The sequence below is a fragment of the Acanthaster planci genome, linkage group LG07, assembly GCF_054643075.1.
Source record: "Acanthaster planci isolate LZ-2023a linkage group LG07, COTS_SCS, whole genome shotgun sequence".
NCBI classification, from domain to species: domain Eukaryota; kingdom Metazoa; phylum Echinodermata; class Asteroidea; order Valvatida; family Acanthasteridae; genus Acanthaster; species Acanthaster planci.
Window position 1 is genome coordinate 16,603,520 of NC_141783.1, and position 25,215 is coordinate 16,628,734.

A 25,215-nucleotide genomic window follows, 5' to 3' on the forward strand; every position below is an offset into this window, starting at 1 on the left:
TACAAGCCCCATTGAAAACAATGTAAAATCAGCACTGTTCGGGGCTCAATAACATGTATACCAACATCCCTGAGATTTCGGAAACACAAATGAAATTATTGTCTGGTCCCTAATCTTTCAATTTCTTTTCATTTTTTGGTGGGTTAACCAATTACATTCTTAATTATTCCCACAAAACAAAATCACCCCCCAAAAAGTGCTTTGTCCGATTGTCGCCATTTTTCAAGTGGCAACCCTAAACTTTCTTGGGCACTTAGGGACTATTTTTCAACCGTAGTTTTTAGCCTTTCTGCTCTCATATGAAAGCTCAAAGACCCAGGGATTTCATCCTTGCAACGATTTACACAATCTCACCATTTTTGGGGCAAACCAAGCTCCTTTTTTCAAAAGATACTGCGGGGCTAACAGACTGCACCCTTAAGCCCCATCCCCAGGGCAGATCGTGTTCCTTGGTACCGGTACGGTATGAACCGCATTGGATGGATCAGGCATTTGGTTTAGTCTGGTAAATAAAAACTTCGTGTTTAGCATTCATACAACATGACTTGTAATAGGGTATTAGACCTTAGTATCCGGAAGTACAAAAGTGATCATTCAACCGTAACAAAACGGGAGGACGTGTTTATTGCGTATCATGCCCGATGCCGTACGTCTCTTTTCCTTCCTCCATGATCGCACAAAATACCATGTTCTTAATTTACCCGGGATTGCTACCTTAATATTAAATGCCGAGTTGAACGTTGGGAGGGAAAACGGCGTTTAATCAACAGATGAAGTTCCGACTATGTAATTTGTAAACGACCAGCCAGTCCATATGATATATCATGCTCCCAGTCCCAAAATAATTAAACTTAAGAGTGAATGGGATTTGAGATTGCAAAACAGGAATGGGATCTTTTTTCAATGGTGAGTGAAAAGTTTTGTTCATCCTCTGTGTGACTGTACTGAAAAGAGCTTGAAACAATTTATGAGTATTGTGACATCTTTTCCTACCCCAGCTCCTAACTTATGCTTTAATTGGATGGACTGTACTTGCATGACTTCTTAACTCATGATCATTTTTAGTCCGAGTAATGAGACTAGGATTAGGAATCTGCAGACCCATGAAAACCCCTCTTAACATTTAGACATTGTCTCTCAAAGTTTTGCATTGTCATCTGTTTCTACCACCATCATGTCAATGGTTATGTTACGCCCCAACTATAGCATCAGTCCCAACTATAGTTGGGACGGGCCCAACTAGAGTGGTACAAAGTTTGGCCAGCCCAACTTCAGCAGCGGGGTCTTGTGTGCACGTGCATGTTTTCCCCAGCATGTGCCAAAGTCATATTATTTACAAATGTTATGTCATTGGTCATAGGGCTAGATGAACAGATAAAGTGCCACATTTTAGATGAACTGTGTCAAGTGTGAGACACATTGACTTGGATAATGTCAAGACATTTCCCACAGACATTGGTCGACAATAGTTGGGCCAGCACAACAGTTGGGACTGTCCCAACTATAGTTGGGGCGTAACAGTTATACCACATCTATAATGCTACATCTGAAAGGTATAAGTCATCACTATTCAAGTGTTGACAAAGGGAAATTATCCGATTCACTAGTTCAAGTGTTCTTGTACATCTTTTACATAGAATCTTTAACAATTTTTGGACTACATTAAAAAGTTGAATGAACCAAATACATAACTACACAGTCTTTACCCCTGGAACTATGAGGCTGAGACATGTCAGAGAGGCACAATGACAAGATCTGTGTGAGGGGTAACATCTTCATCTTAACATCCTCTTTCTCACCCCAAACAGATCTATGTACTTCACAGAAATATTCAAGAGTAAGAGAGTCTTCAGAATTTGTTTGAAAATACATGTACTGTAAAATATCCAGGATTCCTTGTAGACTTTGTACGTACCCTAAAAAGCGGAGAGTGATTGAATTCCATACATTCTTTCCCACACAGGGTAAATGTGTCTGATATTTTTACACTGTGTCATAATTACACAATTTGTTACATTTGGTTTAGTCATTATATTATTTCCCAATTGTCAGGTGGAACCCACCGCAAGCCTCGCTATGAGCGCTTGCCACTGGACACGTTTAGTCGGAAGGACTCCACCAGGACGACAAGGTTAGATGATGATCCAGATGAGGAAAACCTCCTCTTCGATTTTGGGGAGGGCGGCAGCCAGAATGGTCGCCTCCTGCCGCCGGCCAAGAATGGCTACGACTCGGAGGAGGAGATTGAGTTCTACAAGGATACTCACAGATCCCGCTACAGGCAGCCCAGACTCTCCTATAGCTCATCGCGCTGCTGTCTCGTCTGCCTGCTAGCCGCACTGGTCATTGTGGTGCTGCTCTTTTCTGCTTTGTACATGATGGGGCCAACTACAAAAAGCACGACAGGATGGACTTCCTCGACCTTCGAATATGGTACAATAGCCTTGTTTCATTGGTTGCCTGTGCATGTAAGGATGCCAAACTGAACAATGGATTAAAACAAAGCTAGCTCGGTGTGCTCTTTCTAACACAAACTAAAACAAAATTACTTTAAAATACAAAAAAATTGATGTGCATGTAGGACTTCATTTTTTGTCGCAGATGGACACATAGTGCTTTTGTCCAATCAAGAACTTAACCAAACTGGGAAATGTCTCTTTTTGAAGGTTGTTTGATTTTAAATAGTCACTGTTTTCATTATTCACTCTCTCAAAATAACATTACAGTGTGAATGGTGATGATCAGTCAGAAATGAGCAAATAAATTAGAGAATCTTTTCCAAGTGAATGTGATCTTTCTAAAATGTCTTTTCAGCATGGGGAGTCAGGTTGGCGCAGTGTTTCCTTCCTCGCCTCCCATCTCTGGTGGCCTGAGTTTGAATCCGGCTCTGTCCACACGTGGATTGGGCTTTCAGTCCTTACCTGAGTCCATGGGATGTCCCTGAAATATTTATCCGGGGTCTTCCTCCCACCTCTAAAACTGAACAATTTCTTCATTGTCTTCTTCACTCACTTTCACCCTGTAAATGTTGCTAAATGCACTGTTGAATGATAAATATAATAGATAGAATGATAGATAATAGATATAAATAAAAAAAAAATAAATAAACATATCAAACTGTGTAGGCTGTCTTCAAATTTTCTAAAAATCATATCCTCTAAATTTCTCTGTCCTTAACCCCTTCGCGCCAGGAGACGGTAAGAGCCGCCGTAAAAATTGAGATCCTCGGCCCACTTTTCAGCTATTATTCTCGGCCCACGCTCGAGCGAACACGGTGAAAGAAGGCATACCCTGGCTCTTATATATATGGTGATTGGCCTTTGTGTGTTGCCAAGAAATGAAAAGGCCGAATTTGCATCATAATCACCAGCTTCACAATAGTCCCCACTTGAAAAGAGGCAACGGGAATGTGGAAGCGTGAGTAGAGCCGCTTGCCACCGAACAATGAGCCTTTTCACTGTGTAAATCAAAGCGTGCAGAGCACACAGGGCCACAAACCGAGAATTTTCGGTTTGGCAGGTGGCCTTCGTGGCCAAGCGAGGCTGGAATTCTCGGACTCGGCTTTTAGAAAAAAATTCTTGTCGTCAAGGGGTTAAGAGAGCCTAGTGGTATGTGCTAATAGATTTGTCTGCCCTTTTCTGCTAGCCACGGAGACTGCAATTCGGTTATATGATGTCAATCAAGATGGCATCCAGGATGTTATTCTCGGTGCAGCCACTACGTCCTCATTACGAGACGTCAAGAACGAGGTCGAATTCTGCAAGAAAGTCAGTAAGTTAAGGGGGGAAATGATCGGGTTAGATTTGGATTCTGTAAGTTTATCCAAATTCTAAGAAATCTTACTACCAGTTATTTTTTATCGAAGTTTTTTGATGTAGGTTTGAGCCATCTTTTATTCCCCACTGCAACTTCTCTTTGTCCAAGCACATGCATCCTAAAGCAAATATCGTAAACATTTGACGCTCACTGAAAGTAATACACAGTGTCGTGAAATAACATGACATGTATCGGTTATTGGCTATTAGTTAATGATTATTGGTTGTCTCTAATATTACCTGATTGCACGCACTGCGATAGTCAGTCCGTTCACGCTATGCTTGCACCACCAAGACCTGCACTGATAGTGTACACTATGCACCACTGCCGCATGCGGGTGATCAGAACCTCATGTAAACAGTGCAATCTTGACTGGTTGTGCTACTGCCCTCTTGTGCTGGAGCTTGTAAAGTTGTTTTTGCCATGCCGCATCATGCATTTGTTCTTTCTTACGTTTTTCCCTTTAAATGTTATGATCAAATGTTTTGTTCTTTGTTTTCAGTAAAAACAGTTCAACGGGTATGAATAGTCGCTCTAATTTATAAATAATTGTTCTGACTTTGAACCAATTAGACCTGTCCGCAATAAACCAATTACAAAGTATGTAAATCTGACGGACAAACCCACCACAATACTTAGCCTTGACTACTGTCAGTTCAAATCCCAGGTGTTTATTGAAGTTCATATTAACAAGGATCACATACTGAAATGGTTGACGATGACCCAGATTACCTGTGAGGTGTTTACCTCGCTAACAAAGTGTTATCCTCGGTACATCCTGGCTTGAAGGTATTGAAACTTGGAACAAAGAGAATTGCTCAGATGAGAGTTCAAGTGTTACTGTGTTGGAGTCAATTTCCATTTTAGACAGGGCCTTCAGAACGAGCAGCATTACTCAATAGTTTAATGTCAAGCACATTCATCTTTTTCTTCCTGTTTAGTTTTTCAAAGTTTTATGAATCTCTGTTCCAAGTCATTCTCAAGTCCGATGAATTGAAGAATTCAGCTTGCAATGTTTCTCTTGTCAGATATGACGTATCCATGTGCTGGACTAATCATGGCATTAGATGGACGCAACGGCACCAGACTATGGACCATACACACCAGGGTGGAGGTATTTGCTATTCAGTGCGGGAAACTAGATATCAACGGAGACGGTCATATGGATTGCATTGCTGCGGGACGGATGGGCACGCTACACGGCATAGATCCAATTAATGGTGAGTAAACAGAAAGTGAAATGTTGTCCATTTATACAAAAAAACTTCACGCCTGTAAATTACCTCTCATGCACCACACAAACACAGTTAAATAACTCCAAAGGCAGGTCTGCAACCAAGTCTCTTTGGTTGGACTGAAAATACACACGCCCCCAAAATTTTCCTTAAAATTTAAAAACTCAACACAGTAGGTGGCACAAGATGAATCTGCATTTACACGGACCATTTCTTAAATCTCTGACTCTGGTGTCACACTTGAGCTTCAGCCTGAGGACTCCAGCTTCTTGGAATTGTATGCTTTGTATATAATTTGGAGACATTTGGCTCTTTCCTGGTATGAATACCGTGAAACACCAACAGGAAATCTTTCTGTTTGCTCAAACCATTAATGGTTTGCATGGTCACAGCTGAAGATGAAGCTGAGATGTGATGCACAGGCCCAAGCACCTCACCACGTTGCCATTTGTGCACCAAATCTAATGATGTCATTGATCTTTTTAAACAAAAAGAAACTGGTATTATAAAACACAGCTGCCACAGTATATTCAATTTTTTTTTGCAAATGTGATCTTTCTGGAGTGATAGTTCTTGTCATGTCTGAATTCATACATTGCTTAGCCAGGGATAGCAGAATATATTAATTATTGAACAGAGTCGAATTGTATCTATCATCAAAATATGCATATCTCCATTGATTTGTGAAAGGTTTTAGGAATGATTACTGGCTTATCAATCAAGTCAAACAAACAGTAACAAGCATCTTTCACTCCCCATGTTGAGTGCTTGATTGTTTTTTATCCAGGTTCGGTTCTTTGGTCGGCTGATCCCGGAGTGACCAATCTTCACTTCAACTTCTTCCAGGGTCAAGTTGTCCCTGACCTGGATCAAGATGGGGTACCAGACTATGTGGTGACTCATGGGGGTGACACAAGGTTCAGTGACAAGGTTAGTTTATGTTACCCTCTCAGATCACCGGAGAGGTCAAGGGGTCAGAATGGTGATCGCCCTTCTCAGGGCCTCCACCACACTTGCTTTAGATGTGGGCACGTTTCACTGGAGGAGGCGTTGTTGTCAAGTCGTCATAATTCTGAAGTTAAAGTCACATGCTAATCAAACAAGCAAGGGAGACATTTCTTTGTCAATGTTATTGCAATGAAAACAAACAAGTCAAACTGTCAGCAAGAGATTCTGTAGTCGCCAGCTACCACAGGATCCAACCACGGCATTGTTCAGTAGACGAGCTCCCTTAGTCTCTACATAGGCAGTTTATTTTGGTGCTGTTGATTGCCAATTGCAACCAAGTTGGCCGTACACCTGTCACACTTAGCTGCACCTGTGAGGGTAAGGCTTAATTAAGCAAAACGTGTAGGCATTGATTGGTACGTGGTTACTCTGGAGCATTCATGAAAGAATAATTTTGTCCTTAATAAAGTCTTTTTGTAACAAGTTTTAATTTCTTACCTGTAGGAATTGGATAGGCCAGCGGGAAGGTTACTACTCTTGTCAGGAAAGACCGGGCGGAGCTTGGGCAGGTACCTTTCCTTGCCAGACAACCACGAGACCTACTCAGCCATAACACTCTACACAAGACCAAATGGAGCTATCTTTCTTCTGTTTGGCTCAGGAGGTGAAACCATCTCAGGTATCACACATATTCAAGAAAGAGATTTATCCATGGTGTAACCGCAATCGTTTTACTCATGTAGTTCTTTCACCATGAAAACCTTCAAGTCTTATATTGATTCTGATGACGTAACTCACACTTACACTTACAAGGAGTAAGGCTTCAGTTGCGTCAATCGCAAGCTATCACAAATCATCCAGAACCATGACAAAAGCACTCCATTGTCTTTGCTTACATTTCAATGACCAGAATAGACTGTGTTAATGTGTCGGCCATCTTGAATTGAAAGTAACGTTAACTTTTCATTTTGGAAACCTAAGAGTAAAAATAACAACAAACTTTAATTTCGTTACAAATTCATGCCAGTTTACATTTAGAATAATTTAAAATTTGTGATAAATTATGTCTAAATGTTTTAAGCCACATTGAAAAAATAATTGGAAAGAGAGGTTTGGAACTCCAAACATTGTGGCACCACCCCCCATTAACAGATTTTATTGAATTTGATAGATTCAGGGAGCAAGATCAAAAATGGTTTCCCCATGAATAAGGTCTGTTGTAATGGATTTGACCGTGGCCCTGACCTTGAGCTATTGTTGTCCACATTGACCTTTACACTTCTTGCACAAGCATCCCTGCAATGGTAAAAAAATGATAGAGATACTGAGGAACCTTTGGAGATGAAAGTCAGATTTTAGAAATCATTAGTGTTCTACTTGTACTGGATTTACTAAAATACTCAAGATTGATCTCTTGTGAACCATCAGTCAGACGAGCTATCCACCGCTCATAAATTTTTTCTTGGAACCTGGACCCAATTTCACGGCCCTGCTTACTGTTAAGTAAATGTTTTTCTAACCATAGCACAAAATTGCTTCACGGTAAGCCTGTTTCACGGTGAACATTTTATGGTTGCTGTGCTTAGCACGAAAATTGCATGGGCATGCATGGAGATTTCCATTGTTATGCCACTAAGTTAAGCACATTTTAGCTTAGCACGCCTTTTGCTGTGCTTACTGCTTACCATTCTCCAGGAAATAGGCAGAGCTTCTGTTAGCATACAGTTGTGTGCTTAGCACCCCTGTGAAATTGGGCCCTGTTCTTACTGACGCAGATTTTTCCACACTTGGCAACTCATCAAACCCAGACTGTGAGGTGGAGAGATTCCGAACCAATCACTGGTCACCGTGAAAGCAACGTATTAAAAATTGGATCTCTCTGCAGGTTCACTCTGGGCTATATCCCTACGTGACTTGTACTGTTACGTGATGTCAATGCCGACCTGCAGCGCAGACCAGCTGTTCCACGTGTCTCCCCTGCAAAAAAAGGGATACGATGAACATTGGGGAACACCGATACAGACTCTTCAGAGTGGTGCCATGGAGATCCTCAGGTGAGGTCCACTTAATTTGAATTCCTTTTTTTTAGAAAGTGAACTTGATCAGTTTCTCATCTGGATTTGTATGATGACTGGAAAGAAAAAAGCTGCTTCCTTATTGAGCATGCCCGGCTGATGAACATGTCATATGGCATACATGTACTTTCAACCTTTCTGTTGATTTTAACAAAGTGATTTTAAGGCCACAAATCATTTTGCGCCGCTCTTACCTGAACGTGTTAGTGATTGATAAACCTAACAGCCACTCAGAGGTACTGTGTGTTGAGAACTCATCAGTGAGTGAAGGGTACATTCAACCCACCCTCCACCCCCATCCATACCCCTCAACCTCCATCCCATTCTGCTAAATATCATTTTGTTAGTTGAACACTCTCCTCAGTGCAGTTGTCTCAAATTTACTTATTGCCTGATTGAAATTATGTTGCCATTTTTAACAGAAGAAACAAAATCCAAACTGTCATCTTTTTCGTTTTGAAATGCTTAACTTAAAAGCCACAAACCAGATAAGAAGGGCTTTGACCTTGGTGGTTCACAGCACCACAGGAAGTTTAACATTTCACCCAGTTACAGGACAAATGGTGCTAAGAATTCACAATGAAGGGGCGTCGTACGGTTATTTACAGGAGTGGTTCCAGCAAGGGTGTGACTGTTCCCACTGAGCTGGTAGATATGAACAACGATGGCGTGGATGACCTGGTCGTGTTCATGTACAACAGCACCATTGCCATACTGGATGGGGTCAATCTTGGGGTCATTTGGTCCACCGGCAAGAGGTTTGCCGAGTTTGAGACTTACAGGTGGGTTCAAAGGGACCAGTGATCGGCCCCTTTTTCCTGGGGCACATTCAAAAGCGCAGAGCATACGTTTGTGAGGGGAGCATCAGTATTACAGGACCCACGCTGACTACCGAAAAACAGTGTACTTTTGAAGAAACATAAACATGGCTGCCGTTACAAATGGAGGCCATTACAAATGGAGTAAAACAAAGCACTCACTTAATTTTCTGCAAATTGCCATCATTCTGTGCATCCTAAGCACACCATCTCTATTCTGAGAGTGCTTGATATGCTGCCCATATCGCCCATTCCCAGCATTCAACAGTATTTGACAGTATGCAGGCACACCTCCACATCCTACAAGTCAGGCAGTGTCCAAAGGTTAGGGCTATGGCTGAAATTAACATGTTGTCTGCAGCCACTAGCAGCCTCTGGCTAGTGGCTGTAGTCACTCCTTATAGACCTCTATCATGGGGCAGCCATCTTGCTTTTATTCCATTCAAAGCAATGTAACCAAACTGGAGCTAGAAAGAAAAACGGTCTGCTCCCTTTTAACAATGTGTGAAATTGTATTACTGTTGCTATTGGGTCTACAGGGAATAAGACAAACATGGTAACATCCTGATATGTGTCTATGGACCGTTGTTCTACTCAGAGCTGCAGCTAGTTGATTCAGGCTCGGCCTGGGAGATACCAAACGGTGCAGATGTTTTCTCGAAGAACTTAAACTCTCAAGGTTCACTGCTTGTACTGGGGTTTAGTGGAATTACTCTTCTTAACTTTTATAAACTATGAGGCACGCGGTGCCTTGTGTTGACTTTTCACTTTCAGCCATGGTGCAAGTGTCCATAAGTAAGATACTTTACCGCAGTAATTTGAGTAGTGATGCACCTTTTCAGGCAGCTTTTTATTCATTTTTCAACACGTCAGATGATAAACACTCTTCATTTGGACAGATTGAGTCAATCGGTATTTGTTTCACTTGTTTACTTTTATTTTTAAATCTGATACACGTAAATGAATCCCTTTGCAAAACTTAAACATGCAAGAACAGGCGTCAGTTACGATCATGCCGTTGTAATTCTTTTTTCACTTGAAGAAGTACTTATCCAGTTGCCGTATCTGTTTCCACAGCAATCTTGCGCCGGGCTATTTCAACGACGATGACACCATTGATCTCATGGTGCACCTGAGTAAGGGCAAATGGCCAAAATTCATCTCTTCTTGCGTAAGCTTCCCTTGTAAAGAGTTACTCTGTGCTATCCAGAGACTCTTCTCTCTCATTTGACTATCTCATGGCAGAAATGATCACTCCATAGGACCAGTGTAAGCCAGAGGATCTTTCAAAGATGCTGCAGTCTTAGATGGGTCCTTGACTGTGACTCATGCACTTCTGTGCAGGATATTCCTTGTGAAAAAAGCCATTTTTTAATCTGAAAGCTTTGAAGAAAAGCAGAAGGTTTGAGGATGCACATGGAAAACCTGAAATGCCACTCTGTGCTGTGCTGAGTAATTATAGAAGGCACTGATGGGAGTTGAAGTTGGTTTACATTCTTCTAATAGTGCTCTCCTGCAACAGAAATATGCAGACTTAAACAACATTCTGTCATTAGAAATAGCTAGCTGTTTCATGGCAGTTTATGTAAACACTGTGGAGTTGCAAGACATTGACTAATTTGTTCAACCGGTGGATTTTATTCACATTTCTCCAGGTCTATATCCTTGATGGCAGGGATGGCAAAGTCCTTTGGTCCCTCAAGACGCCCAGCTTCAGCCCCATTATGTCCTCCCCTCTCACCCTCCAGAGCTACGGCCGCAAGGACGCCTTCCTGTTCTGGGTTCAGGGGCTCGATGCCAAGATAGGCGATGCGGAGGGACCAGAGCTACCACAGCCCGCAGGGCACGGCATGGGGCCCGATGAAACGGGAGATGGCAGCGAGGAGTCCTTAGCTTCCCCTGGACGACCTCGGAGACACGGGGATGAGATGGTACCTGAAAAGCTGTGTCTGCTGAGCTTGGATGTCCTACGTGCAGACCTCCTGATAGTAGACAGAAATCTTGCTCTCAAGCCCTTGCGGCTGGCCTCTGCGGATGCATTCAAATATAATTACAGTAAGTTATCAGTCCTTGTCAATTTTGTGCTTGAAGTGGGGGTGTAAGTTCCCTACAATTATGTGATTTAATCTTTCGAAAAAAATCCTGAGCTTTTTGAAAATCACTGAGCACATATCATGTGATCAAATCCTCAGATTTTCTGTGGCTTTGACTTGAAATAACATGTGTTTCTGTGGAAGCTGTTATCGTGCTGCAGCCACTTCTTATAGACTTGTGAGTTGCTGATGAAGCCACTTCTGAGTTAGTGGCTTTGTAAGCCAGTAGGAACCCTTGACAGTTTTGCACCCAAGTACATGTGCGTAATGGACAAAGTGAGTGATACGTTTCCCTTCAATAGCACTCACAGTGTGATGATAGATCATCAGTTCTGTCAAAGTCTATCAAACCCTTCAAGCACCAACGTCCCATTCTTTTTCAGCTCTTACCGAAGAAGACAGGCTTATGATGGAAGAAGATTTATATCACCATGGCAAGCCTGGCGCCGTGGAAACAGTACCACCTGACATGCATGGGATCCTTTCCAGCCAATCCCCTCCTACAACCACAAAAACCAATACCCATTCTGCAGTAACTGAGGAAGATCTCGCACGACACAATTTACACAGGTACTCAACAACTCCAGGTGGGGCTGTTACAACACCAAGGAGTCTAAGGTTACGAACTGATGCTGTTACAAAGCCAGAGGGACTGGAGACTACAACAGATGCTATTACAACACCAGAGGGAGAGGAATCTGTCACGGTGATGAGCACATCTGAAGTCTTGGAAGTAACGACATTTCCGAAGTACGATAAGGATGCAGTGTTTGAGACTAGTACCCCAGCACCAACTTACTCAGTGAGTGACGTTGAAACAATGTCAACAGTCCAGCCAACCACATCAATTGGTGACACTAAAACTTCAACAGTGCAACCAAAGGATAATGACAGAAGCACAAGCACTGAGTATATTACACCCATGAGTGCAAACAGTGAAAGAGCACCGCACCGTACTTCAGAAACGACAGCTGTCGATGGTGTACAGTCAACATTTGAAACAACCGATACTCCAACAACAGAATCCATTACCATAAGACCAACTGACCTTTTGAATTTAAATGCCCGGCTTAAAATGACAACAGAAAGCTCAGATTTGACCACAGGACGGGAAAGTAGCACCGAGGAGATTACAACCAATCAATCCAAGTTGGACACCGGTGGCATGAATACCAACCGATCGGTCAGCCGGTCAAGCAGCAGTAACGCTCCTTCCATCTTGCCAACAGTTACAGAAATAGCTACACCTCCACCGGATGTCATAAGCCAAGACTTGGGTCATGACACACAGGTGGGGAATCGCACCAACCAACCTTTGGCTCTTGACGCTGGAACACCAGGCTCAGTGACAAACGTTGCAAGTTCCACAGCTGCAGAAAGTACCGCACAGCACACAACAACACAGCATCCGACGTCTCCAGAAATCATGGTCACTGCAAGACCGACCACCAGTAGCCCTATTGCCATCAACTTGCCAGTTAATCCTTCACGGAACAAATCTGACGCCGATCTAGAAAAAATGAAGGTGGTCCCTGTTAACCAGAATACCACCTCAAAAACTGAGACATCTCACATGCAGGCATCAAAAGATGCAAACAACGACCTAGTAACTAACTCAACATTGCCAAACATCCAAATCACAAATGAAATCCAGACTTTCGTAGACGTGACTGAATATGTCACAGAGCCTGGAACAGCTTCAACAGACCAGGACACCTTACCAGAGCAGGAATCCCAGGACATGCCATACCAGACAAAAGGAGAAACAACGGAAGCCGGCAAGTCACGAAGGAGGAGAGAGATCCCCACGGGTGATTTGTGCACCGTTTACATACCCAGCCTGTTGGGCACAGGTAAGCAGGTGATGTCACAGGTGGCTTGTTCATTTTCCCCATGTGCAAGTTGATGCAAAGCAAAGGACGAAAGCAGAAAGCCATACATTTAGACAATTCAGCCAAGGGATCAGTGCGCGCTCTTGAGGGTTAGGTGAAAGGGCAGAGTCAGCTAATTTGGGCAGTTATTTGGAACAATACTGGCTCATGCTTGCTGATGTGGACACCCCTATAAATGAGCAGTTATTCTGTGTCAGGATTGGTCTATAGTTACTTATGTGGAAGCTGTAAGTGGCGTAAAACATTGATGTATATTTAATTACAGGGTAAGCTCACGAAGCAGGTATTAATTGGTAATGTTAAATTTCATTGCCTTATTTTTTACTCTCAGGTTCCTAAACATAAAAGGTTAACCTCACTTTCAATTCAGTATGGCCAACTTATGAGTAAAATCTATTGGCTGGTGGTTGTCTGTCCAGTGATGTGCATGCACTTTGGATTGCTTGGTGTTGTTTCCTTTTATCTGGAAGACATTTGTGACAAAACATCTACAGTGAAAAATCTAGTACTTAAATCGGAGGACATTTGAGGGGTAATCTGTCAGAATTTGGGGGAATCCTTGACAAATCTATGAAGGAAGCCTTTATAAATTCTCCAGAAAAACAATCCTGAGAATTTCTTTTTTGGGGGAAAAATTGAATGTTCAAATATTTAATTATTCATATTGACTCAGTTTGAATAAATTGTGATCATTTCAACATGGTACCACTTTTGACCAGGTGTTATTGGTGACCTCGACAATGACGGCAGCCTGGATTACATCTACGCTGAGACTCACATGGCCCAACTAATGGACGAGGGGCTCAGCTACATCTCGTCCAAGCTCAGGCTGCGAGTCCACAGGCTGGTCCTGGACAGCGCCATTAAGAGGCAAGACTGGCTCAGGCCGGCCCAAGCTCAACCCACGCTGAGCGAGGGGCTCAGTTCGGCCGAGGTGGACACAGATGAAGTGGGTGAGCACTTCCGGTTTCTACCCGCTGAGAAGCAGAGCTGGAATTCCTACATGGGGAAAGGGGCGGATGGACAGTTCAAGAAGAGTACCAGGTGATACATCATCAAGCAGGGTGCTCAGGTGCAAGCTGTATTGTCTTGCGCTGGGTGCATTTCATCCATAGATAGGGGGACATTCTCCAACTGGGCTGGATTACTCAGATGCCTTGCAGGCACCCCAGCAAGGGCCTAGGAAAACTTGGGGGGCCTGTAAAAAATTTGGAGGACCTACAAAGATACCGAGTGTTTCCCTCTTTGACCTCAGTTTTGGAAAAAGCTTCAACCTAGCTAGTATATAGCTTTTTAGAACAGCTTGGCATCAACACAAAAATGCCAGGCTCCAATGCTCTTCCACATTGTGCAATTGGTGCTGGTACCCTTGGCCGAATGGGCCTATGGAAGACTTAATCTAGATCTGTTCTTGAAGATGGCTGGTGAAATTCAAGTGTTGCCAATTTTTTTTCGCTGATAAGCTTCAACTTTGCAAGGAAGCTTGTGTAAAAAAATTGGAGTGGCACATTTGAACAATCAAAACTTAATCCACACCGATTTTTTAAAATCAAAATACTTGGGACAGTTTGAACAGAATTTCCTCATCTGTGTAATTTGGGATTAAACTCTAACACTAATAGAATGCTAGAAGATAAAATTCAGTGTGTTTGTCAGGTCAGGAGAAAGTTTAGTTTATCCTCAATAATACAGAGTTTTTGCTTTGGTCAAATGTTCTTCGTATTCAGAGTCCTTTTCCTCCTCTCCTTTCAGTTTCCCTCGCTCTTTTCAGTTTCCCTCGCTCTTTTTTAAATCTGTATGCAACTTGAGCTGTGGTTGGTCAGTCAGAGTGGCACGCTGCGTCCGAATGACTTGGCTATGTCTTGAAATTACACGACTCTATGGGAACTGTCTGTGGCCACTACCATAGACTCGTGCGCAATTTCAGGCCACAGCCAAGTAATTCGGACATGGCTGTATTCTTAACTGATGCAGCAACATGTATCTGTCATCAATTGCTAAAGACTTGGGCATTCAAAATGTTCAGAGCCAAGCCTATTCTTCTATCCTTTATAAGGATATGCTGCTGTAAGGTTGCCAAATTATCTATGCATGTCACAACTAAGCAAGGTTTTTTGTAATTGAATGTAGAGCATTTTACTTTTTACGCTTAAAACTTCACTTTTCATTAGTTTTTAAACAAAATGCCAAGTATTTTTGCACGGATTTTTAAAAAACTGTAACTGTTGCACTCTAAGATATTGTCCGGGGTATGGTTGGCCCAGTGCATTAAAACTCAAAAGCCAGGGTGAGCTATTTTTAGATTTGCAGATGTGGAATGCAGTACTTAATGTATGCATGCATGAAGTAATCAAACTGATTTGAACTGGAGCAAGGTCTCTAAATGTTCCGAGTTCATCTATCGAAGCAGTATGTTCGATAACAGTAAAGACTGCTGCGTTGGTTTGAAACTTGTGCATGCATCACTGGTTATCAGTAGCCCTTTTAAACTAATTAACCATACAGGGAACCACTGACTTAAAATATTTGTGCTAGATGACCAATGGAGAATGTGTGATGAAAGGATTACTCAAGAATGAATCAGCTAAGGCATTTGCATACGAGACTGTATTGTGGTATGTGCATTGATAACAGTGATTGACCAATAGTTTGGGTATCACATTGCTCTTGAAATTTCATTCCCTTCATTTTTTGGGACTGGTTAAGTTACAAGGCTGATCCTGCAAGAAATTCTTGGTGAAATGGCTCAGAAGCAGGGGACCAGTGCCCCCCTTTTGACTGAGGGCATGCCCCACCCCCCCCTTTTTGGCAGGTTCTGTGATGGGCAGGGTGGAATGGTCTCACAACTCCCCCCCCCCCCGAAACCATTCCACCCACCATGGCGGAATTGAAAGTGTGAGAGATGAGCCAGTCCCAAGTCCATCAAGGCCTAGCCAAGTCACAAGCTATTCAAATGAATTGGGATCGGTTTGCGATCCTTCGCCTTATGACTGGGCTTTGTAAGTGGACGTGTGGTATACTCGGCAACAAGAAGAAGAATTGGGGCCAGTTTCTGTCACTGAATTCAGGTATTCAGGTTAGTAGTCACAAGCAGCAGTGCATGGCATTATGACCAAGAGCAAAAGATACCTTTATTACGAGTCAGTGGACGTCAGTAGAATGCAGACAAAGTATAGAATGGAATATGCACGAGTACGAGTAGAAATAAAAGGTAGTCTAATGTGCTTCACTAGCACTGCAGGGTAATTATGAATAATTTTGGACTTGAAATGCTTCAAAATACCTTTTTAAGCTTGCCAAACTCATTTCATGTCACGTTTCTGTGATCTCTCACCAACTCAAGGCTGGCGATATTTTCTTGGTATGCAAGTGAACTGTGGTGCTGCTTTCCAAACATTTCGCTACCTCACCAATGTAGTTTAATGTTACACAGCTGTAGAGTTTACAGATGCAAGAAGTTGATTTTTACAAAATGGAGAAACCCACTCCAATCTAATTAGTGAATTTCTCTGCAACACTTGGAATTCCTTTTAAAATTGTCAAGATATGAAGTGAGCAGTCCACAGAAAAACAAAAAATAAGCATTTTGTATTCTTTTATACCTGATGGTATAAATGGATTTATGTTGTGGCATCAGAACTCCATTTCCCAAGTGTACTTAATACTTTTTATCACATTTGTGTCAGTCACCATTTTGTAATTTAAATTACAGATGGTTTGGCAAGTGAGCTTGGTAGTTGCAGTATTCATCTTACTCCAGTTTTTTCTTCAGTCTTTTATGGTTGGAATCAGTGTCTCAACTAGTGGCTGACCTTCGCATACAATGCATTAGTTATCCTGCAACATTCTCCAAAACTTTGTTGGACTTTGATGGCTTTTGGAGGGTCACGAGTTAGCCACTGCTTGCTTGGTGGTGTCGATCACTAGCGGCCATTTTCACTTTTCCCCCAGGTCGATTTCGGTTGCCTTTCCTCAGTCATTTTTGAAGCCAGCATTTAAAAGAAATAAAATTAAAATAAGCAGTATTTTAAAAATGACCCCTGAAATAGGTGTTTTTCTATTTTAAGTTAAGCTTGTATTTGGGCATCATGTGGCATAATGATCACCAACCGACAGTCTGATCAGAAGCAAGTTCAGCCCTCTTATCTGCAATGAAAGTATAAATGCATACATGTAAACTGTAAATGCCATTTACATATACAGCCGTTGAGAAGCAATCACTTCCAAAAAATGCCCCGTGCCTGCACGTTTAGAGAGTGGCACAGAGTGCCATTTTTAGGCAGATGGAGCCACTTAAAAAAAAGTTACACTGAATCTGCATACGTGTATTTTCAAAGCAGCAGACTTCGTCAGAAATTTCCAGAATCATTGTCCACTTTTGTGAGTTTTGTAGAGTCTGCACAACACTCGCAGCTAAACCAGTATTGAGAGACATAAACTTGATTGTCTACTCAGAAAAGTATTTTTGTGTTATGTAGAAGTTTACTTTGTACTTTGGAACATGTAAAAGCAAGTCAAGATTACAGCACACACTCTTTGACAAGGTAGATAGATTTTATTTTTTTGTCATTTGTTTGCAACATCTTGTTAAAAGTTATGTTTTGTGTTAGTCTGTGAAATAAAAGTCAACATTATACACATATTCAAAACATACAATGCTAAAAAACTAGGAATGTTCAGCTGTTCAATTACGTTTCCTACTTTTTGATTTGCAGAATGTTATGCAACTCTTATAAACAATTTTATATATTTTTGTTACAAATATGTCTGTAAGCTATAAATATGGTGTGCTCTGGACTTAATATTGTTGCATGATCAAACTCTTCTGTACAAAAAAAAAGACAGACCTCAAATTTTTCTGCAAGAATACGATAAAGTGTCCTGTACTTAAATCTTGATGTAAAAAAGCAGAAACTGTACACAGATCTCGAACATGCTTGTACGTGTTGCGGTTAAAAATAACTTGATGTAATAGGCAACTTACTGGTGCCATTATAAACAGATAATTTTGACGCAAGGAATGTTCAAAGCAAGAATGAGTTAATAAAAGTGATATTAAGATAACTTCAACACTTAGGTTATGGTACTGGTTTTCTATGAACTCTGAAGCATCCAGCGTCTTTGAGAGAAAGCAGTTTCCATTATCTGCATACAGATCAAAGAAGGAAAATAAAATGTGATAGAGTGAATTCTCATTCTAACAAGGTTGCTGGTACAAGCCAAATTACCTTGTAACCACAGCAGTTATAACAGGACTGGAGAAACGGAAAGTAAATAAATTCCAGTGATTGGACTCTTAAGAATTTGCTCTTTGTAGCAGGGCATGTGTTAAGCACTTTGCGCCGGGGGCATTTAGGAATGTTGATGATGCTGGGACGGGATAATTTTCTTCTTTTTCTGTTTTCAAAATTCTTTAAAAATTCCTATCTTCATTTTCTGGACACTTACACCCACACAAAGGACTGTCTGGTTTCTACTCTAATCTGACAGACAGATAAAGAATACATGTCCTGTATCGGCAACCCCAGTGGCAAGTGGTTAAAGCTCTTTGTATTGAGAGTCCAGTGTAATGTAAGATTATTCATCCAGGGTTCTACATTTTGGGCAATAACCATACTTCTTATATGAAATATGGCTATTTGGCATAAATCATCAGTCATATGATCAATTTTCACTCATGGGGGGTATGTTGGGGACATTACACGCCGAGGTGAGCCATGTTTTGGACAACAGAATAATGCAAACATGAACAGGTGGAATGATAGTTCAGAATTATGATTCTATGTGATAACGTCTTCTGGCGTTTTGATGGACGGAAAACTATAATCCTGTGACAGGTCTCCCTCAATCAATGTCACTTCTTACAGACTGCCACATGCATTGGCGTTGGGGACTTAAGGTTTTCATGGCATACTTCAACTGTGTTGTGTTTCAAATACATTTGGATGACCAAGTGCACATTCACCCTGATGGCGTTGAATAGGTAGTTGTAATTTTCCTACAAAGACGGCATCCTGGGAAAGAGATCTTCAGGAACTGGACTAACTGTCGTACAGTTTTGACGTTGAGCCGAATCCATCACAAGTCCAGTCATACATAACAGGGTAAGCAATGACAAAAGAATGCTTTGTCACAGTTCATTTGAATAGATTATGAATTGGCTTACGACTGAATGACTTGTGATGGACTTGCAGGGACTTGTGACTTAACTACCACACTGATGTTGTACAAAAACTGCTGGGGAAAAGCTACACTTGAGAGGTTGCTTGCATCAGAGTTGGTGGAAGTTTTGATCACCGAATCACATGTGGTATGTAAATTATTGTCATCATTTGCAAGCATAGCTCCTGCTGATCTCAAGACTGAGCAACGAAATGCTTATGTGCTTATATGCTTAACTGAGCTGGGAGTCCTTTGCCAGGGGATATGCAATTACCGACGTATTTTACAGGATTCTGGATGCCTCCAAGAAAAAAAATCTGAAAGCTCAGTGTCAATAACTAACAGATATGCTGAGCTGGTTGATTTCTGCGGACAACCTTGCACTGGACATAGCAGCAGGCCTACACAATGGCTGCAGGCATCACACATTAATCACTTGCTGCCCGGTGGACTTGAGCAAGACAAGATGCCGGGTCCTTTTCAAGATTTTCCGTTTTCATAACTCTTCAAAAATTCATAATTTCATTTAATGGCCATTTAATTTATACCCACATGAAGGACTCTTTGGGAACTACTCTAAAGCCGACAGTTAATCTTCAATGACTTTTGAATATTTCAGCCAGGCCTGCAGCCTTGGAAAAAGAGCCAGATTGTGCGGTGTTACGTAAGATTCTTTTGTTCCCGAGACCGGCAAAGTGCACTGCTGACCTCTTTTCAATAGGAGCCAGATTAGCGTGCAGTGGTGCTGTGTGGCTCATCACTGCAGTGGTGGAGTGCTTTTGTCCCCGGTGGTAATCCGCTCGCTCTAAATGCCTCAAACCATGGTATACTGTTTCAAAACAAGGCTGGATTATCTCCACTGTTGAGAGTGAAAAAATGTCACTAATGCCCAGCAGCTCAGTCTTTTGTGCTGAGCACGGTCTTTTGTTATAAGGCCCAACTCTTTTGTCCCCCGGCTCTGCGTATTAAGCCTATGTACTCGAAAATGGATCGCCCGGCAGGAAGGGGTTAAGACGGTCAGTTATTCCTGACTTACATACCTACAGATCCTCCACGCGTCTGCATTCTTCACTTGTATATGGGAATTTTGTAACGATGCTGTTCTCCTGTGATGATGCTTTGGAAAAGGGAAGTGGTTGAGAGACAGGGTTCAGTCTTGAGAATGAACAGGGGTAACTTATCAACAGCGGAGCTGATGAGGACCGGCTGTCATTTGACAGCATTTTGAATGTTCCCTTTGTCCGAGTTCAGAGACCCCAGCTACGCATATAAAGCATACGTTTCTGGATCCTGGATCCCCGGCAGGAAGAGGTCAAGAGCGTCGAATCAAAAAGAAACATGAGCGAGGTTGTTATTAACTTCAACCCTGCTTACTGGAATAAAAACCGAATTTCAAGCAATATTTCACTTGGCTGATACGAGTCAAAATCAACAGGTCTATTCTGAATGTTGTGATTCATCACATTTAGCACACAGCGCCACACGAAAATCCCCCCCCCCAAAAAAAAACAAAACAGGTTCTGCATTGAACACACAAAACTTCACTGCCCCAATGATTTTTCCTCTGTCCACATATGAAATATGGCAAGGAAGCCTATGACATAAAAAAGCTTGCTTGCATTCAGAGTAAATATTATTCATAGAGTCTAAGCCATCATACCAAGACCCTAGTAAAAGAGGTGTCAAATGGATTTCATCCTATACAAGCAACCAATTTCAGCCATGAACAAAAAAACAGAGGTTAGACTGTTATGTGCTTGACAGTGCTTACCTGAAAATGACAATCTGCTCACATCTGACAGAAACGCTTCCTCCAGCAGCCTGAGAGTGTTACAGAACTTCAATTTAGTTGTGCTTCATTTTTTTCCTTCATTCTGGCAAAAGTTTCTCTTATTAAGAATCTTAAAAGTCTCTATGCTGTGGTAAGCTCAACATTTGTTCAAAGACATAAGCATGTTCAGAACTTGTACACTTTTTCAGAAACATGAGACTTTTTTGCCATGTACAGCAGTTAAGACATTTACAATTTGAGTCAGGGACAAAAATACATTAGTAATGACATCAACAGTCATGTCAGAAGTTTGCTTGCATCAGAATCTATCTTATTCATCGAGTACTGGATATTGGGACCAGGCTCTAACATAAGAGGTGTCAAATATGCGGTATCATCACACACAAGCAAACAGTTAATAACCCCCAACCAAGAAATTGGAAGTTCCCTAATAGCAAAAGGCTTTTTAGGTCCTATTACACTGAAAAAAAAAAAAAAAATTTGGGTGGTTGGTTGGGTAAATTTTGTTTCTTACTCTAAATTTTTATAGCCCCAAAAATTTGTTGGTCTGTCTTTCCTTTTTTTTGGGGGGGGGGGGCATATATTTTTTAACAGGTACTAAGTCAGATTAATACTGTACATGTGCACATCAATATTACATATCAGCTCTGTAATTGAGTAGTAAAGCAGCTGGTTATTGAAATACAAAAAAACAAGAACCGTCCATCTCGTACAAAAAAATTAAAATACAGTATACAGGACAATGTACACAAAGTTAGGCTTGGAGCAAGGCACCATGTTTATATATTTCATTGATTTGTCGAATAAAAAGATATAGGTTCCACATGATTTTCTAGGTTGGGTCGGGTAACCGGAAACAGCTATTTTTTTGTTTGGCCTTATATAAGGGTAATATTTTTAAATTTCAAAATAGCAACAAATTTCACTAAATGATGTCCCTGCTTCAGCACACTGCAAGGATTTACCTACCTACAGAAAGCAAGTATAATATTCAGCCTCTGTGTTCCTGATCAGCTCATCCATCGTCAGCTCTGGATTAAATGAATTAGAAACAGTTCCCATGTTTCACTTTCAAATACAACTTTTTATCTCATCCACGCTTGTACCTTCGTTCTCAACCTCACCGAGTCTCAGATCTGATATTTCTGTTTTCAACACAGTAACTTTCTGAACTGGATAACCTTTTCAACAGCATCATCGACTCAAAGGGTATCACAAGTTAGTGCAGTTTCCTTTAGCAAATGCAACAGAACTGTCAATGTAAGTCTACTCTATTCACGAGTTCTCAAATGTGATCATCAGTAATAATACTAATATGCATTTAAAAAGCGCACTTATCCAGAAAACCGATCAAGGCGCAAATCCATTATTATTACCCCTGCTCACTGGGCCCATGAAACATCCAAAAACCATCTCAGCTCCCTGGGGAGTATACAGCTCCATGCTGCCATTTCGGCGCAAAGCAGCTAAATCAACCCACAATAACCATCTCTTCTCTCACAGGACCCAATTACTCCAGGGTGGAGAGAGGCAATGAGTGACAAAGTGCCTTGCCCAAGGGCACACACACCATGACCCAAGGCTGGATTCGAACCTGCAACCTGCTGCTTTACCCGCCGACTACGAATCTGATGCTCTTAATCACAAGGCCACGGCACTCCACATGAATTCCCGCATGAATTGCCCCGGCAGCATCATTTGCCAGATTCACAGACCAGCAATTCATTCTGCATCGTGGCACACCATCACTCTAACAAACCGGGTTCAACCCATACAAAGCAGATGCACAATAGAGATTCAATTTTTGGAAATGGAACTCACCACGGGGAAAGCATTACCTGCATAACAAGAAAAGAAAGTGGAAAGAACAAAAGTGGTTCAAGATCAAACCAAAGCACTGTGGTAATACGGATACAAAGATATTGAAAAGTGCTGTTGTCTCAGTGGTGTCCTATTGTCCACAACGGAGTGCATAATTACACGTCCTGGCAGAGATAGGTAACGTCTAATGGATCGTCACTGACAGCAGCCCTTAGAATAACGTGTAGGCATTACTGAACAAGAACATGACACGAATTCATGAATCAGCAACAGGGAACCCATACAAGCAGCTGCCATCTTCATTCTGGAATAACTACAGCACCGTTTGACAGACAAGTTAGATTCCATGTAATTTCCATGCACTGAAAATTCCTATTGCCACGTCCCAATAATACTGTCACGAAAGGGTTCAACTTGAATTCCCATGTTCTCTGAAATTGCGCAATCAAAAGTGTCCAAAGCTAGAGTTCAGGCAAGACCAAGTTAGTACAGGAACGTTTCTGCTCACCGTTATTGTTGAAAGGTTGTCTACATTTTGGTTAGGACAATAGAATTTCAGCAAGGCTGAAGCAGCTACTTGTCTTTTTAATCACTGTGGCTCAAGGAAGTGCATCCCTGTTAATGTCAATGAATTTAGGACGGATTCCTACCTTTAAAAACATTGGGTCCCAATATCTTTCAACACATTCAAGGTATATCTGAAAAAAAAATGTTAATAAATATAAGTACTACATGTATTCCATTAAACAAAGGCAGAATCCTTCATGATATTTCTGTGACAAAGGAAACATAAGTTTGACTGTTATCTCAGTGGTGTCCTGTTGTCTACATTTGGATGCACTGTTGAAAAGGCATCCGATTGCAGAAATAGGTAACGTCTTGTAAATCGTCACTGATAACAGTCCCAGGAAGAGCGCTATAAACAAGACCAGACATGACTGGAAGGAGAAATGGACCAAAGTGCCCAAGGCACGATCATAACCATGCGACTCGGGCACACGCTTACTGCAACTTTAAAACTTAAACATTCCTCTCGACTCTGAGGCCTGCTTTCCTCGGTCACTGCAACTCTGTATGCAACGACTACTCGACAGTGAGAAATGATCACTGCCGAGTAGTTTCCTACAGAAATCACACACAATTCTAACTGATTTCTCATGCAAGGACACTGACAAGGCCTGGGGCCAATCTTCCATTCTCCTCATCCCTTCTTCACTTCACACAGCTCCGAAGAGTCTCTGCCTTACTTGCTTCTTCCACGGTCAGAAACATCTTGAGGCACACCTCAGCCATTTGAAAACCCTTCAGCCTCCACTGGAGAACACTTTGATAGATGACGGCGGAGAATGCTGCGTAAGTGTATCTTTCTGTGAACCATTCTAAAAAGAAAGAAAGACGCGAGGTGACAAGGCATCCCTTCAAAGGTGACAGCAAAAACTTAACGCAACAAAAACAAAACAAATACAGATAGCCTTCTCAGACAAATGCCTCGCACTTTTCATCAGGGCAGTTGGCCCGCAACTCTAACCTGGCAACACGGATCAGTCCGACATAAAACATGCCGGACTGGAGTTACCACAGAAACAGGAGGGACCAATCAGCCTCGTCATCATCACATCACCGAAGGCGCAGCCATACTATCAATTGTCAAAAGAAACCTGACGTTACTTTCTTGGACTTTTACCTTGAAATATGGTTATCTGTTGATCAATTTTGTGGAAGACCAACTCAGGTGAAAGGCAATTCTGAAAGACAGACAAAAAGATGGAACTGCATTATTTCAGTTTGTGCAACGGATGGGGTGAAACACTACAGAAGTTAGTTCAATTTATGCTTCATAAAGGCTTTGGTTGTCCACTGGTATTTTAAAATTGACAATCAGACACTTCAGCAATTCTAACTCATGACTCTGCATCAAAGTTCGCATAGCGCTAAAGGCGCAAGATGGATAACTCTGCCCAAAAGATGTAATTACCATGGTTGCCATTTGAGCAAGCGATAGGCCTGCGCAGTTTACGGTAATGCTTTAGTGCAGGTTCATGAGGTGTACGTGGCGCCTGCGCATTAATGTGCATTGCGCAGGCGTATCGCTTGCTGAAATGGTGCCTGTGTGATTACAGCGTTTTATGTGTGTTCACGGTGAAGTTCGCCATCTTGCGATATCTTACGATATTTGCTCTACATCCATTTCATGTCAATCCAATAGTTTGTCTCAGCAGTTATGCGTCCTCAACACAACCATTCCGGAAGTGTTTCAGTCCTATCAACTTTTTTTGGTCACTGAAAAACATCACAGACGAAACTACTGGCACGGACATGAATGAGGCAAAAATTCCGTACTGTGGGAAACTGTGTGTCGGTCTGCTACAGTCGAGCCCACTGTAGACTTTGGTAATGGTGCCTGACACCCCTTATGTTGGCAACATGAAAAAAGATCAGTTTGATAGTGGCTTTAAAATCTAATGGAAAGATATGGTTTTCTTTTGAGTGATACATTGTAATTTACCACTCCAATAGTTGTATATTAATAACGACTCCTGATTGAGGACAGAGCTTTCATAGT

General features: G+C 41.8%; 1 protein-coding gene and 1 long non-coding RNA gene across 16 annotated transcripts in view; one reads left to right on the forward strand and one right to left on the reverse strand.

Annotated features, from left to right (window-relative positions):
• The first annotated feature begins 579 nt into the window (after positions 1-579).
• LOC110980291 (uncharacterized) lies at positions 580-17,947 on the forward strand. The gene is made up of 12 exons (XM_022236853.2): positions 580-906; positions 2,053-2,433; positions 3,646-3,771; positions 4,845-5,036; positions 5,839-5,981; positions 6,504-6,678; positions 7,885-8,053; positions 8,683-8,856; positions 9,970-10,063; positions 10,548-10,947; positions 11,369-12,838; positions 13,597-17,947. Exons 1-12 carry the CDS (start codon positions 888-890, stop codon positions 13,923-13,925), a joined length of 3,672 nt encoding a protein of 1,223 aa, XP_022092545.2. The 5' UTR covers positions 580-887; the 3' UTR covers positions 13,926-17,947.
• The window catches only part of LOC110980296 (uncharacterized), a 53,347-nt gene continuing 45,541 nt past the window's right edge, over positions 17,410-25,215 (reverse strand). For 12 of the 15 annotated variants that reach the window (XR_002598301.2, XR_002598300.2, XR_015426027.1 and 9 more), the window contains 8 exons: positions 24,337-24,397; positions 23,900-24,031; positions 23,303-23,350; positions 22,653-22,669; positions 21,801-21,862; positions 20,811-20,860; positions 20,080-20,156; positions 17,410-18,022 (listed from right to left, as the gene is read on the reverse strand). This is a non-coding gene — a long non-coding RNA (uncharacterized LOC110980296). Of the gene's footprint in view, positions 18,023-20,075; positions 20,157-20,810; positions 20,861-21,800; positions 21,863-22,652; positions 22,670-23,302; positions 23,351-23,899; positions 24,032-24,336; positions 24,398-25,215 lie in introns of all 15 variants that reach the window. The other 3 variants (XR_015426022.1, XR_015426024.1, XR_002598299.2) reach the window with 3 other exon arrangements.

Excerpts from the sequence above, each read along its gene's own strand:
- LOC110980291 (XM_022236853.2), top strand. Across the intron at positions 5,037-5,838 it reads CGGCATAGATCCAATTAATG|GTTCGGTTCTTTGGTCGGCT; the intron begins GTGAGTAAACAG and ends TTTTTTATCCAG. Across the intron at positions 8,857-9,969 it reads GCCGAGTTTGAGACTTACAG|CAATCTTGCGCCGGGCTATT; the intron begins GTGGGTTCAAAG and ends CTGTTTCCACAG.